The sequence below is a fragment of the Geotrypetes seraphini genome, chromosome 12, assembly GCF_902459505.1.
Source record: "Geotrypetes seraphini chromosome 12, aGeoSer1.1, whole genome shotgun sequence".
Classification (NCBI taxonomy): domain Eukaryota; kingdom Metazoa; phylum Chordata; class Amphibia; order Gymnophiona; family Dermophiidae; genus Geotrypetes; species Geotrypetes seraphini.
In genome coordinates, this window is record NC_047095.1 from 306,870 (window position 1) to 321,353 (window position 14,484).

The following is a 14,484-nucleotide window of genomic DNA, read 5'->3' on the forward strand; positions in this document are numbered from 1 at the left end:
GTTCAAAATATGGACCGTGTTGGGTCCCCTTTTCCATGTTGTGGATATAATTTATTGACTGCTTTACTTTTTAAAATCTCAATCGGCAACATCTGTCCCCACAGTCTTTTTTGGCTTTGGCTTGGATATATCAATCTGGCCCACCTATCACCAGAAGGAAGCAGAGCAAGGAGAATGAAGCTGCGTATTCTGGAACCGGAGAAGCCACATGGCATTTGTTTTTTGCATGATTCTCCAGAACAACAGAGGAGGCCATTGAATGAGGTTAAATAGACATGGGATAAATGACTGCATTTGCTGCTAGTGCAAGTGGCAACAACTTGGCCCTGCTGCTGCTTAGCATTCTAGTTTCCCAGGTCCTATCCTTATTCTAGGAAAGGAAGAAAGGGCACAAATGTGAGGAGATCAGAAAAAGGGGAAAGATGTTTTGTTAAGAAATGCATATCAGGAGTCCAAAGAGACTCAGACTAATAATATAAGTCATCCAAAATAAAGACAATGCTATTTTTGATATATTACCTCAAACTATATGCACAATTTGATAACTTTATGTAGCATATATTTTTATAGCATATCTTTGTAACATATCTAACTTTATATAGAATTCTATGTAGCAATATGTTGCTTGTAACCTGCCTAGAATTCTAATTAATGAAGATTTGGTAGGAACTAAGATTGCACATAACATAACATGAGGTTGTGGCAAAGGCAAGCAAAAGTGAGAGGAAAGGGACAGTGAGTGAAGGAATGGGCTATTGCGTAACAGTGACTGAGGGGAATGGAAGCACTGTGGGTAGTATAGGAGGCAGGAAAATGAGTGATAGGATCTTATGAGAATGGAAAGGGAACAGGCTGTAAATGAGGAGCTCAGAAAGAGAAGGGGATTGAGACCAGAAAGGGCTGCAGGCTGTAAGTGGGGATAAGATGGGGTGCAGGGTTGAAGGCAGCCTGCAAGAAAAGGATGTGAAAGGACCAGCTTGAAGCAGAGCAGAAGTCCCTTATTTAGTCCCTCTTTGGTTGCTCCTTCCATGACTTGCTCACCTACTCCACAGGTCCATTTCTGTATTTATCTATAAAGTAAGCTCTCTGTGTGTGAGAGATTGGAGATATTGAGTGAAGAAAGTACATGGCCGTCCATTTGTCTTCTAAGGCGACAAAGAGCAAGGTGTGCATCTGAATTCTGGGCTCTCATCCTGAAGAAGCTGAAAAAAGTGAGCAGTGTGAGCCAGCCCATATCATCCCACAAGGCAGAGGTAGTCAACTGATGCTGGCCTAAAAAAGAGGCCATTGCCTTTTTGGACAAGAAGGAAGAGGAGGAGAGGGTTAGGGCAGCCATTGTAGTGGGAGATTCAATCATTAGGCATGGTGTGCTGGGTGGTTGGTGGACATGAGGATTACTTGATTATTTACCTGTGTGGTGTAAAGGTGGCAAACCTCACGCATTACCTAGGTAAGATTTTTAGATAGTGTTAGGGTAGAACCTGCTGTCTTGCTAGTTCATCTTTTCGTCAGTGGTTTTACGACACAACCCGAAAAACAATCTTCTCAGTGGTGGTTCCCACATTATGGAACTCCCTCCCATTAACGATGATACAAGAAACCAATATTACAAAATTCAAATCAAGCCTTAAGACCTTCCTTTTTAAAGATGCCTTTGAGGTTTAGACCAGGTATATGCTCCAGAGATTTAAAGTGCCCTCTTATCTCTCCCCAATGATTTTTTATTTTACTGAATACTGTAAACCCGCCCACTTCTTTTTTTTTTTCATATAAAGTTTATCCTGTTGTCTTTTAATATTTTAATGTTATCGTTAAACCCTTTAAAATTGCTATGTAAACCACTTAAGATGTATAAGCTTGAATAAACTTGAAACTACCAATGACATAGAGAAATGTGGTAGGGAGGTTCTGGAAGCCAAATTTAGGGTCTTAGATAGGAAGCTAAAATCCAGTACCTCCAGGGTAGCATTTTCAGTAGTGTTCCACATGCAAGACCTAAGAAGGCAGAGCTCCAGAGTCTCAAGGCATGGATGAGGTGATGGTGCAGGGAGAAGGGTTAAAAATTTGTTAGGAACTGGGCAGCATTCTGGGGAAAAAGGAGCCTATTCTACAAAGATGGGCTCCACCTTAACCAGGGTGGAACCAGGCTGCTGGTATCAACATTTAAAAAGAAAGAGCAGCTTTTAAACTAGAAACTGGGGGGAGGCTGACAGTCACTCAAAAGAGCATAGTTCAGAACAAGGTATCTTTAAAAGATATCACTTAAACAGGGAAGTTAGGGCATCCTGATTGCAAGGTTGCATTAGAGACCATAGTAGACCAGGTGTCCTTAAATACAGAACAGTCAGATTTTAAAGATTGCAAATTATCCATGTCAACTGCTGTGCAAGTTGTAAATAGGAATGACAAAACATTGTTTGACATGTCTGTATACAAAAGCAAGAAGCCTAAGAAACAAGATGGGACAGTTAGACTATATTGCACTAAATGAAAATGTAGATATAATAGATATTTTTGAGTCCTGGTTGAAGGAAGATAACCAGTGGGACACTGATACCAGGTTACAAATTATATCACAGTGACAGATTAGATTGAATTGATGGAGGTGTAGCATTATACATATATTAAGGAAGGGCTTGAATCAAATAGACTTAAAATTCTATAGGAATAAAAACATATCTTAGAATCCCTAAGTGTAGAAATTCTATCTGCAAATTGGAAAAGGAGTGTACTACCGTTCACCTGACCAGGATGAAAAGATAGATGCTGAAATATCAGAAATTAGGGCGTCTAAAAAACTGGGTAATAGAGAATGACACGGTGAAAAAATTGGTCCCCGTCACCGCCCCGTCCCCGTCTCACCATCCCCGTCACCGCCCCGTCCCCGTCTCACCATCCCCATCACCGCCCCATCCCCGTCTCACCATCCTCTTCACCGCCCCGTCACCGCCACTGCCACCCCATTCACCGCCCCGTCACCGCCACTGCAATCCCATTCACTTTTCTTTATTTACGTATAAAGGAAACATTCTTTAAAACTTTAAAACTTAGTTAAATATTAGTTAATAACTATACAAAAACAAAACACGCAGAGAAAAAATTAATTAATATAAATTCTCAAAACTGACACATTTTGATCACTAAATTTAAAATAGTTATTTTTCATACAGTTTTTCAATCACTAATCTTCCACCACCCCTGGGGCTAGCAATGCAAAAACAAACACGACATGTACTTTAAATGCTTACAAAGTCCCACCTCTTTACTAGAGATCTTACTGAGCTCCTTCAAACCCCCAAGCTCCCATCCCATACACCTCATTTGGGCCAAAAGGGTTTCCGAAAGTACTTTAGCCCAAAGAATGTAGGGCCTCCCTTTAGATACAATTATTCCAAGGAACCCCAATGGCCAAAATTAGAACCCATGAAGGGACACAGAGCGTAGAAGTCTGCTTGGTGTTCTCTTTAAGTCTCAACTACTGGAGTTGCCATTGAAGCATATTCTAATCTGTCTTGCCATACATGAGACACACACTGTAGAAATCTGCCTGACTTTGTTCTAATGTTCCAACTACTGAAATTGCTGTTGAAGCCCTATCTAACACATCCTAATCTGTCTTACCACACATGGAACAAAGACCATAGAAGTCTGTTCAACACTGGCCTTACTGTAGTTCCTCACAGCCAGAGTCGCTGTATAAGCAGTGCTGCAAGTCTCCCCTCCCCCCAGCGATCACGGCAGGAGGGCACCCAACCCCTCCTGTAGACCCCCCCCAACGGCCCTCCCGACAATCGCAGCAGAAGGGTACCCAACCCCTCCTGCCGGTCCTCCCAATGGCCTCCCCTAAGATCGCCGGCAGGAGGGTACCCAACCCCTCCTGCTGGACCCCCCCCCCCAACGAACCCTCCCACCCCGGAACCCCCTTAGTCTTACTTTCCAAGTTGGACCGGACGGCTCCTCACACGTATGGCCAGCAGGCTTGCCTCCGTCCAAATGAGGCGGGCCCGCCCCTACCCTGCCCAACCCACAGGATCCTAGGGCCTGATTGGTCTAGGCACCTAAAGCCACTCCCGCTATAGGAGGGGCCTTAGGTGCTTGGGCCAATCAGGCCCTAGGATCCTGTGGGTTAGGCAGGGGAGGGGCGGGCCCGCCTCATTTGGACGGAGGCAGGCCTGCTGGCCAGACGAGCGAGGAGCTGTCCGGTCCAACTTGGAAAGTAAGACTAAGGGGGTTCCGGGGTGGGAGGGTTCGTTGGGGGGGGGGTCCAGCAGGAGGGGTTGGGTACCCTCCTGCCGGCGATCTTAGGGGAGGCCATTGGGAGGACCGGCAGGAGGGGTTGGGTACCCTTCTGCTGCGATTGTCGGGAGGGGTTGATCTGACAAATGAGGAGCACGGTGAAACACAGGTAAATAGCGGTTCCTAGAAGGGGGTACATTGGCCCGCGGGGACAAACCTGTTCACCGTTTCCGCGGTCGGTGAATGGCCTTGTCCCCGTCACCGCAGCGACTGCTAGTTTTCTTCCCTGTTTTCGGCGGTGACCCGCGGCTTAAATGCGGTGGCCGCGGGTAAACCGTCACCGTGTCATTCTCTACTGGGTAACACAATAATAATGGGCAATTTCAATTACCCCGATATTGACTGGGTAACTATAACATCAGGACATGCTAGGAAGATAAAATTCCTTGATGAAATCAAGGACTGCTGTATGGAGCAGCTGGTTCAGGAACTGACAAGAGATAAAGCAATTCTAGACCTGGCCCTTAGAGGAGTGTATGATTTGGTGCAGAAGGTAATGGTGCTGGGGCTTCTCAATAACAGCGATCATAACATAATCAGATTTGATATAATCTCTGGAGTAAATGTACACAGGAAACCAATACAATAGCATTTAACTCTAAAAAAAGGAGACTATAACATGAGGAGAATGGTAAAAAAGAAACTTAGAGGAACAGCTACAAAGTTCAAAAATTCACATCAGGTATGAATGTTATTCAAAAATACCATCCTAGAAGCCCAGATAAGATATATTCCATGTATTAAAAGAAGGGAAAGGAAGACCAAACAGCAGCCAGCATGGTTAACAAGTGACGGAAGTTATTAGACCTAAAAGAAAATCCTTCAGAAAATGGAAGAAGGATACAACTGAAAATAAAAGAAGCAGTATAAGGAATGGCAAAGTGCTGATAAGGAAGACAAAGAGAGAATTTAAAAAGAAGATTGCATTGGAGGAAAAAACACATTGTAAAAACATTTTTAGGTATATTAGAAGCCAGGAAAAGAATCAGCTGTATCCCTAGATGACTGAGGGGGGGGGGGGGAAAGGGGCATTTAGGAAAGACAATGTCATAGCAGAGAGATTAAATGAATTATTTGCTTCTGTCTTCACCAAGGAATATTTGGGGGAGATACCAGTGCCAGAAATAGTATTCAATGCTGATGAATCTGAGAAACTGAAAGATGTAATAGGGCAATTTGTCAAACTGAACAGTAGCAAATCACCTGGACCAGATGGTATACATCCCAGAATACTGATAAAATTGAAAATTGAGTTATTGTCCTTATCAAGTTGCCTATAATAATTTTTGAGTTCTGCTGCTATACAGTGTGAAAAGGACATTTGCTTAGTGCATTCTTACATGAGTGAAGCAAAACCATTGTAGCAATGATTAATTCCCTGTCAGAAAGAACAGGGCCCAACAGGGGATTTTAAAAGACAGTGCAGTTACTGCAAGTCTTTCCCATAAGTTTCACTCTCTAATTGGAGAGGAAATCAGAATGTCATTCACCATGGTACTACAGCAGAGTGAAGTAATATTTTTCCTTCAACTTCAAATCTCTATTAAGACAGAAACTACTGTCCTAGACCAGTGCAACACCAACTTATAAGACAGAACTTCCCAAACCTCTCTCAGGATCCCACAGCCAGTTGGAATTCCAAGATATGCATAATAAATATGCCTGATATTCATGCATGCTTGGGAAACAGTCTCTGCAAGTTGATTCATGCATATTCATTATGGATATTCTGAGAACTCAATTAGCTATGGGTTCCTCAGGGCAAGCTTGGGAAGCCCTGTTACAAAGGTACCATTTTGGTTCATTTTGAATAGCCCTGTTATAAAGATGCCAATTTGGTTCACTTTAAAAGGGAGGGGGGGGGTCCTCAACTGTAACTGCTAGTACAGTTCACCCTTTTGTTTATAGAATTTTGCTTAAATCTAGTGCCTGACAGGCCGATGATTAAAGATTCACGGCAGAATGAAATTCTTCTGTGATCCTAGTGCAACAAAATTACTCCGGCATACTCAGTAAAATGAGTGCAAAAATGCTGCATTAAATTTGTGGTATTAATTAGCTGTTCACTGTTCTACACTAATTTTTCTTTCATTGTCTGAGCACTGATTGGCTCAGACACTGACAGGAAAGTTGATTTTTTTTTTTAGCCACTGTCCCTTACTCCAAAACCTTCCCTATTTACAAAAAAAAAAAAATGATCTTGACCTAACTGCCTCCTCCCCTAAACTTCAAGTGTCCACAGCCTCACTGAATAGCTCCCCTAAATATCAGGTGATCCCAACCACCTTTAAAAAAAAAACCTTGGTGGTCCAGTAGATCCTTCTCGGCCCCCTCACAAAGGCCCTGGTGGTCCAGTGGACATCGGACCCCAACACAAAAAAACAATAGATAAAGCCTTGATGGTCCAATGGAACTCCTGGCCTAGCCAGGTCCCAACCCCAAAGACCTTAGATGCACCCGGCAGGGCCGGAAAATCCCTTATATAGTAGTTAGGCCTGCCATAATGCACCCAGTGGGACGGGGCACTGCCTTTTTGATGAAGCCACCCAGAGGAAGGAGGCATCCTTCCCTTGCTTCCTAGAAAGTATGTCTGGGTTAGAGAGATGGGCCAGGGCTACCGCTAGGCCACTAGAGTATTTATGTATTTATTTTTTTTAAAAATTATATTCCACTCTACCAACATTTCTAGGCAGATTCCAACAGACATACATAATTTATAACAGACAAGGGTAGACTTTGGAGGAGTTTTGCCAAGGACCACCAGGACTTTATGTTTTTCTTGGGAGGGGGCAGAGAGGAAGAATCCACTGGAACACCAGGGTCTTTTTTAAAGGTCAGAGGTGATGGGGGAAGAATGGGTGTTGTTAGATATCCCTTCTCTCAGTCAGCCCTTCTACTGCTGCCCCAGATCTGGAGTTATTATATCCAGTGCTAAATACATCTGACGGCTTTTTCTTTCTTTTTTTAAAGTATTGCTGAGGGGTACTAAAAGATTGCATTTAAGTGCAGTCTGCATTAATGGTTTCAGCACCTAAGCTGAAAATATTAGAACATTAGGCAGCACATTTAGTGTGATTGGGTGTTTTGAGCATTGGCCTGTGAATTAGGTAGAAAGAGACAGAGAGCCTCACTTCCTCAGAGGCACACTTTAGCATCCCTTCCCCTCCCCCTCCCCCTCCCACCCCAGAGGTTCACACACTCCCTTGAAGACATTGTAGTCAAAGTATTCTGTTGGATATACTACAGCTGATGAAATGCTAAATGCACAAGTTTCCAAGGATAATTGCTTCCAAAATCTGAAGAGGGCGTACCCACCTCCTGGGAATTTTGGTGCACCAGACTTCCAGCCAAGGATGAGAGAGAAAAGCAAGTCTTCAAAATTTTCCATGTAGAACATTTCATCACACTCCCCCACATCACTTTGCTGTAATAATCACATTAACAATGGCTGCCCTTATTCCCTTAATAGTCATACTTTGAAGTTATCATCCTTCAAAAGCAGCCTGGGCTCCACAAGAAGTATCAGAGTGGGAGTTGCTGCTCTCCATTTATGGTTATCAGAAAACAGTTGCTTATACTTCACCGTCAGAGCACCCCCCTAAACCCCTTCTATGTCAATGGTGATGCCATCAACTTGGAGATGATGCAATTTAAAGAAGAATGTTTGAACCAATGGCAAGATGGACTATTTGTATAAAATTGTTATTTGAATCCTATGCAGCTTTTCCTCAAAGTCTAATGAAATGTTGCAGACTTCTAATCCCCTTTAAAATATTTTGGGCCAGATTTTCAAAAAAGCTACTGAAAGTTAGGCGCCCAGATCACACCTGCCAACGCCTAACTTAAGTGTTTTAATTGGTTTTTAGTAGCACAATAATTGATTACACCATTAAAAACCAATTAAAATGGATTTTTTAAAAATTAGACACTGCTAGGCACTGTCTGGAACCGGTGCCTGAGTCCATGTCACCTAGCGGTTCCAAGTAAAGCCAAAGCCCAGAACTTGACATGTTTAGCGACAGCACCAGACTTTGGCATCACTAGGCACCTCTGTAGGCAATTCTACAAGGATCCTAGGCGCCGGAAATGTAGGCCTCTAATAAAACCCTGGCCTACATTTCTGGCGCTTAGGGTCCTTGCTAGCCATGATTCTGTAAGCAGCGCCTGTCCGTGATTGACATGTGGTAGGTGCTACTTTTGTAGGCACCTGCTGCATCAGGCACCACTTACAGAATCTGCTCCTTTGTGCATATGTGTAGTTTGGGGACATGAGGAAAAGTGCCTCCCCAAACATACCAGGTACTGCTACTGCATTGAGCCCCCTTTCCCCAATCACCCTACCTCTTAGTTAAGTGCCATTGACTCATTTTTGAGTCCTAGCGACTTGATGAATTACAGATCTAAAACGAGATTGCTTTTGTGCTAGTCTGGTAAAGTCCTCCAGCGTCATCCCCATGGTTGTTTTCAACATGTCCAGCCATCTGATTGCAGGTTGCCCTCTTCATGTAGTTCCTTCGATCTTCCCAAACATAATGTCCTTCTCCAATGATCTTTCTCTTCTGACAGTGTGACCAAAATAAGGCAGTCATAACTTCATCATGTGGGCTTCAAGTGACACAGAAGGATGGAGAAGGATTTTATGCATGCCATGGACTGCCAGAAGATCAAATCGATTCTGGAAGAGATCAAACCGGCTATATCACTTGAAGCCCAACTGATGAAGTTACAACTGTCTTATTTTGATCACACTGTTAGAAGAGAAAGATCATTGGAGAAGGACATTATGTTTGGGAAGATCAAAGGAACCAGGCGAAGAGAGTGACCTGCAGTCAGATGGCAATACCTCTTTCTAACTCCCAAACTAAGCAGGCAAACTACACCTTTGTTTTTGTAAAAATGAACCTTTGTCTAGTCATAGTCTAAGAGATACCAAACCAAATTTTACCTACATTCAGAAGACCACCATATATCACCTGAAGTAGGTCTTGGCAAAAAAAAAATAAAAAAAAACTCTCTTGACACAAAAGTTGTGGTAAAAGTGTGATTTGGATCTTGTTGCCTTAGACCTCAAAAATATCTGAAAAATAGTCATTGCTTTGCAGACAAAGGAGCAATGTTCTTTGCATAAGTTCCTTTGTTGATCTGGAGCTACTATAAGCAATTTTAATCAGCACCGATGATTGTCTTTTCTTCACCTTTTGTTTGCAGTATTTTGAAACATGTTGAAGTATGCGGAGGATCTTATCAGTTTTATGAGCTGATCGCCACAAAGTCTCTTCCTCATGGTCACAGTTTCCATTTGGTGCCATTTACAATCTGGCTGTAAAATCTTTCCTTACAAGGTAAACTTCTTTTAAACAAAAACAAAGTTGCAATGACTTTCTAAATTCATATACACTATGTAGTATAGTACCAAAGGCAGTGTGTCTTGCAGTGTAAGGTATCATACTATGGCTAAACGGGCCAGCAACATACTGACCCTTGGGAAAGGAGGAGGAAGACATTCAACAGTTAACTTGGCCAACCCTATCGGCTTGCTTGTACCCTGGTTCTAGGTGAAGCTGCAATTATGTTCCTTAATCAAAGTAAATTCATGTGACTGCCCTGCACTGTAACTGGAAGATTAAGGGGATACCCAAAGCCACGAAAGACAATGACGGAACTTCAGTTTTGTGCCCTTGCCCTTATGTCAGCATGTGGATTGGAAGCTGGAGGTTCAGAAGCTGTAAGCACAGTATCGGGTAGAGCTTTGGATTCTTGCCCAGAAAGAGCTAAGAAAAAAAAATTAAAAAAATTTTAATTGAATCAGGTTGGGCAGACTGGATGGACCATTCGGGTCTTTATCTACCGTCATCTACTATGTTACTATGCAACAGCTGGTCTAAGGTGGCACTTTCTGCCAGAATCAGGCAGTTTTGTGCTGTGGGTTTTGTCCAAACTACATGCCATAACATGTTGTAGTGCCTTCTCACACAGTATCAATTTACTTACTTTTCTAACGCCCATTTCTCTTTTTTTTCATATGCAAATGACATAAATGTAGAAGAGTTGCATGTTATACCCAGATCATGAAAGAGAATAGTGGTAACAAGAACCTGAACCATATTTGTCCAGTTTCTATTATAGAACATGAAATAAAGTTTTCAAAGAATGGCATAATTTGGGAGAGTGGGGATGGCATTTCCATACTCTCTCCTCCCTGCAGATGTTAAGACGTTAGTGAACCTCAACCATCGTGAGTTTAGAACCTCTGAGAATAAATTCCTCAATTTTTAAAAAATATTTTTGCATTAAGTGCTGCATCATTTCTGGGGCTTCAGTTCCAGGCCTTAAGGAGCTTAGGTTTCTTCTGAAGATGCATAACAATGGGTTTTAGACAACTCGGCACCCGTACTGCAAAGAAAATCACATCACCATTCAAAATGAACACTGTGATCTTCCAGGAGAAGTTAATATGCATCATATGTTCTTTGAACAGAGGAAGTCTGATGATACAGTGAAGCTCAACATTCTCAGTATCTTAAAATCTACAATATCTATTGTCATGTGCAATTTGTTCTGAAAAGAATCACTGTAGAACTCTGGGAGATTCTGAGACAACTTTGCAGGAATCAGGAGAGAGGATTCCCATTGAAAACAATGAAAATACCTTAGCAGATCCAGGATCCTAACTGTTCATTGTCTCCTGATATTTTCATTAGACTCCCAGGCTAAAAGATTAGGGGTCTTTTAAAAAGGAGGATGGTCCATTTCATCAAGCCAGGAAGCTGGGCTGGTGGGAAAGTCTGGATAACCAACACTGCTTCCTGTAGAGATATCTGAAGTTGGTCCCCCTGCCATCACTCTTAATGTCTGGCCCATTCCCTGACCTGCATGTGCTGTAATTCCTAAGTTGCTGTCCATTGTGTAAGTCAGCCCATTGAGCAATGGAGTATGAGAAGGAAGGGATGATATGGAGGAGGGAGACTGGGGAATCCCATAAGGGCTTCCATCCCTCAAATCTTGGTAAGATTGCCCAGTCCCATCTATGGAGAAGCTGCCATTGACAAGCTGTCCACCAGTGACATCACCAGCACTGTTGTAAATCCCATTAGTGTGACCAAGTTCAGGCAGGATGTGATCTTCTGTGAGTAAGAGAGAAAATAAAGACTTTGGTTATGTACATCAGGCATTATACAGCCTTATTATACAATCTAGTCTAAGAAATAGAATGTTACATAGAAACATAATGGCAGATAAAGGCCAAAAGGCCCATCCAGTCTGCCCATCCGCAGTAACCATTATCTCTTCCTCTCTCTAAGAGATCCCACATGCCTATCTTTCTTGAATTCAGATACAGTCTCTGTCTCCACCATCTCTTCCGGAAGACCGTTCCATGCATTCACCATTCTTTCTGTTGCTACTACCGTGTTTCCCTGAAAATAAGACAGGGTCTTATATTAATTTGTGCTCCAAAAAAACGCACTAGGGCTTTATGTCAACAACACATCGGACCTCTTTCCTATATATAGAGGGACCAGACAGGGGTGCCCGCTGTCCCCTTTGCCTTTTGTCCTAACGTTGGATCCCCCGATATGGGACATTTATAATGTGCAGACCATTAAGAGGATCACAGTGGGCACCGAGGGTTTTAAGTTGGCCACATTTGTGGATGACTTATTAGTTCATTTGGAGGACTCTAGGTCATCCCTTACTGATCTTTTAGAGATCTGTACAGAATATAGTGCTTATGCAGGTTTCCAACTTAACTTAGACAAGTCTCTGAGGAGGCGGCAGCTCTGGGGCTTAGGGTTTCCCCTTAAATGGGCTGATGGGGTCTTTATATATTTAGGGATTCAGTTGACAATGGATACAAAGCGGTTGTATGATCTTAATATCTCTCTTTTACATCAGTGGACCAAAAGGGTGCTGGAGGGATGGAGAATGTTGCCAATTTTTTTGATGGGGCGCTTTAGTTTGATTCGCATGATGGTATTGTGTAAATGGTTGTATGTTCTACAGACCATCCCCCTCAAATTAATGACCCGAGACATTCAGGTTTTGGAATGGAATTTCACAGGATTCTGCTGGGCTGGCAAGAAACCAAAAGTGAGGCTGAATACATTGGGGGGGGGGGGGAGTTGGCAGTTGGGGGCCTGGCTTACCTGTATTCAGTTATATAACTACGCCTGTCTCTTGAACCACATTGGGGATTGGATCCTGTCCTCATCACGGTATATGCCCATATCTTTTGAGAGAGTGTATTTTGCCCTTTATCACTTTTATTCTCTGTTGCATCTGGCTCATAAGCATATGCCCTGGTGCATACAGGATAGTGTCCTTTTGAGGCCGCTGCAGGGAGCCTGGACTTGGTTGGTTCGGTTGTTGGGTGGCGATTCAAAGCTAACTGATCTGCTGCTATTGTGTGGGAACGTCTCCTTCAGGCCGGGTATGGAGAATAAAGTTTTTGGGGACTGAGCTCAGCAGGGGATAGTATAGTTGGAACATGTCCTACAGGAAGATGGTGAGCTCTTGCCTTATGCAGTCCTTCAAGACCAAGTGGGTTGTAGGTGGGGCAATAGATTTGCCTATTGTCAATTAATGCACTATTGGTCATCTTTAGATAAATCAATTTTGGGTACCCATATGGGAGAGGGCCTCTGTCAATTCTTTGCCCCAGAGCGGGAGGATGGTCATTCTGTATCTGATCTTTATAAAATATTGGGGGGACTGTTGCCCCAAAAGGATCTTAGTGGCTATAGGCAACGTTGGGGGATAACTTACATTACACTAGTGATATTGCAGTGGGATCTTCAAGTCAATATTAGGGGTATCCCTGCCTTAACACACTGTGCCTGGCTGTGTGAATGTTATTATTGAGTGCTATTGCGAAGTTATTATATCCAATGTCAATTCTATTATTGTGGTGAAATAGCTACTGCTCTATGTGTCAATTGTGGGAGGGATCATAATACATTGGAACATGCTCTCTGGCTGTGTCCTTCTATTAGACAATTTTGGAAACATCTTGAGGGCTTTATGCATTGGCTGCTCCATCAGACTATTGAGGGCACGGTATCCCAATTAGTCTTCAAGAAGGGATCGAGGGGTGACCCCGGGAACTACAGGCCGGTGAGCCTGACTTCAATTATAGGGAAGATGGTGGAAGCTATGATCAAGGACAGTATTTGCGAGCACATCGAGGGAAATGGCCTACTGAGAACAAGCCAGCATGGATTCTGTAAGGGAAGGTCATGCTTAACGAACCTTCTGTACTTCTTTGAGGGAATAAGCAGTCGGGTGGACAATGGGGAACCTATAGACATCATTTACCTCGATTTTCAAAAGGCTTTCGACAAGGTGCCACATGAAAGGCTGCTTAGGAAGCTGTGGAACCACGGGGTGGGAGGGGATGTGCACAGATGGATCGAGCACTGGTTGTCGGATAGACTGCAGAGGGTCGGAGTAAAGGGACAATATTCTGACTGGCGGGGAGTCACGAGCGGTGTGCCACAGGGATCGGTGCTGGGGCCGTTACTCTTCAACATATTTATCAATGACCTGGAAAAGGAGGCAAAGTGTGAGGTTATAAAATTTGCAGACGATACTAAACTGTGCGGCAGAGTTAGGTCCAGGGAGGAGTGTGAGGACCTACAAAGGGACCTGGACAAACTGGAAGACTGGGCAAACAAATGGCAAATGCGCTTTAACGTGGAAAAATGCAAGGTCATGCATATAGGGAAAAAGAACCCATTGTTCCAACTACAAATTGGGGGGGGCATTGTTGGGAGACAGCAGTCTTGAGAGAGACTTAGGTGTGATGGTGGATAAATCACTGAAGCCATCTGCACAGTGCGCAGCAGCCTCAAAAAAAGCCAACAGGATGCTGGGCATCATAAAGAGGGGCATAACAACCAGGACACGGGAAGTCATCATGCCATTGTATCGAGCGATGGTGCGTCCACATCTGGAATACTGCGTTCAATATTGGTCGCCGTACCTCAAGAAGGACATGGCAGTACTTGAGAGAGTCCAAAGGAGAGCAATGAAACTGGTAAGAGGGCTGGAACACTGCCCATAAGCTGAGAGGTTGGATAGGCTGGGGCTCTTCTCTCTGGAAAAAAGGAGGCTCAGGGGAGATATGATAGAGACCTTCAAAATCATGAGGGGCATAGAGAGGGTGGATAGGGACAGATTCTTCAGGCTGAA

At 43.4% G+C, this 14,484-nt stretch overlaps 1 protein-coding gene across 1 annotated transcript in view; it reads right to left on the reverse strand.

The window, feature by feature from the left end:
- Positions 1–11,025: 11,025 nt before the first annotated feature.
- LHX4 (LIM homeobox 4) overlaps positions 11,026–14,484 on the reverse strand; it is a 193,912-nt gene continuing 190,453 nt past the window's right edge. The window contains exon 6 of the mRNA XM_033916583.1: positions 11,026–11,420. Coding sequence (XP_033772474.1) covers positions 11,026–11,420 — 395 coding nt within the window. The remainder of the gene's footprint in view (positions 11,421–14,484) is intronic.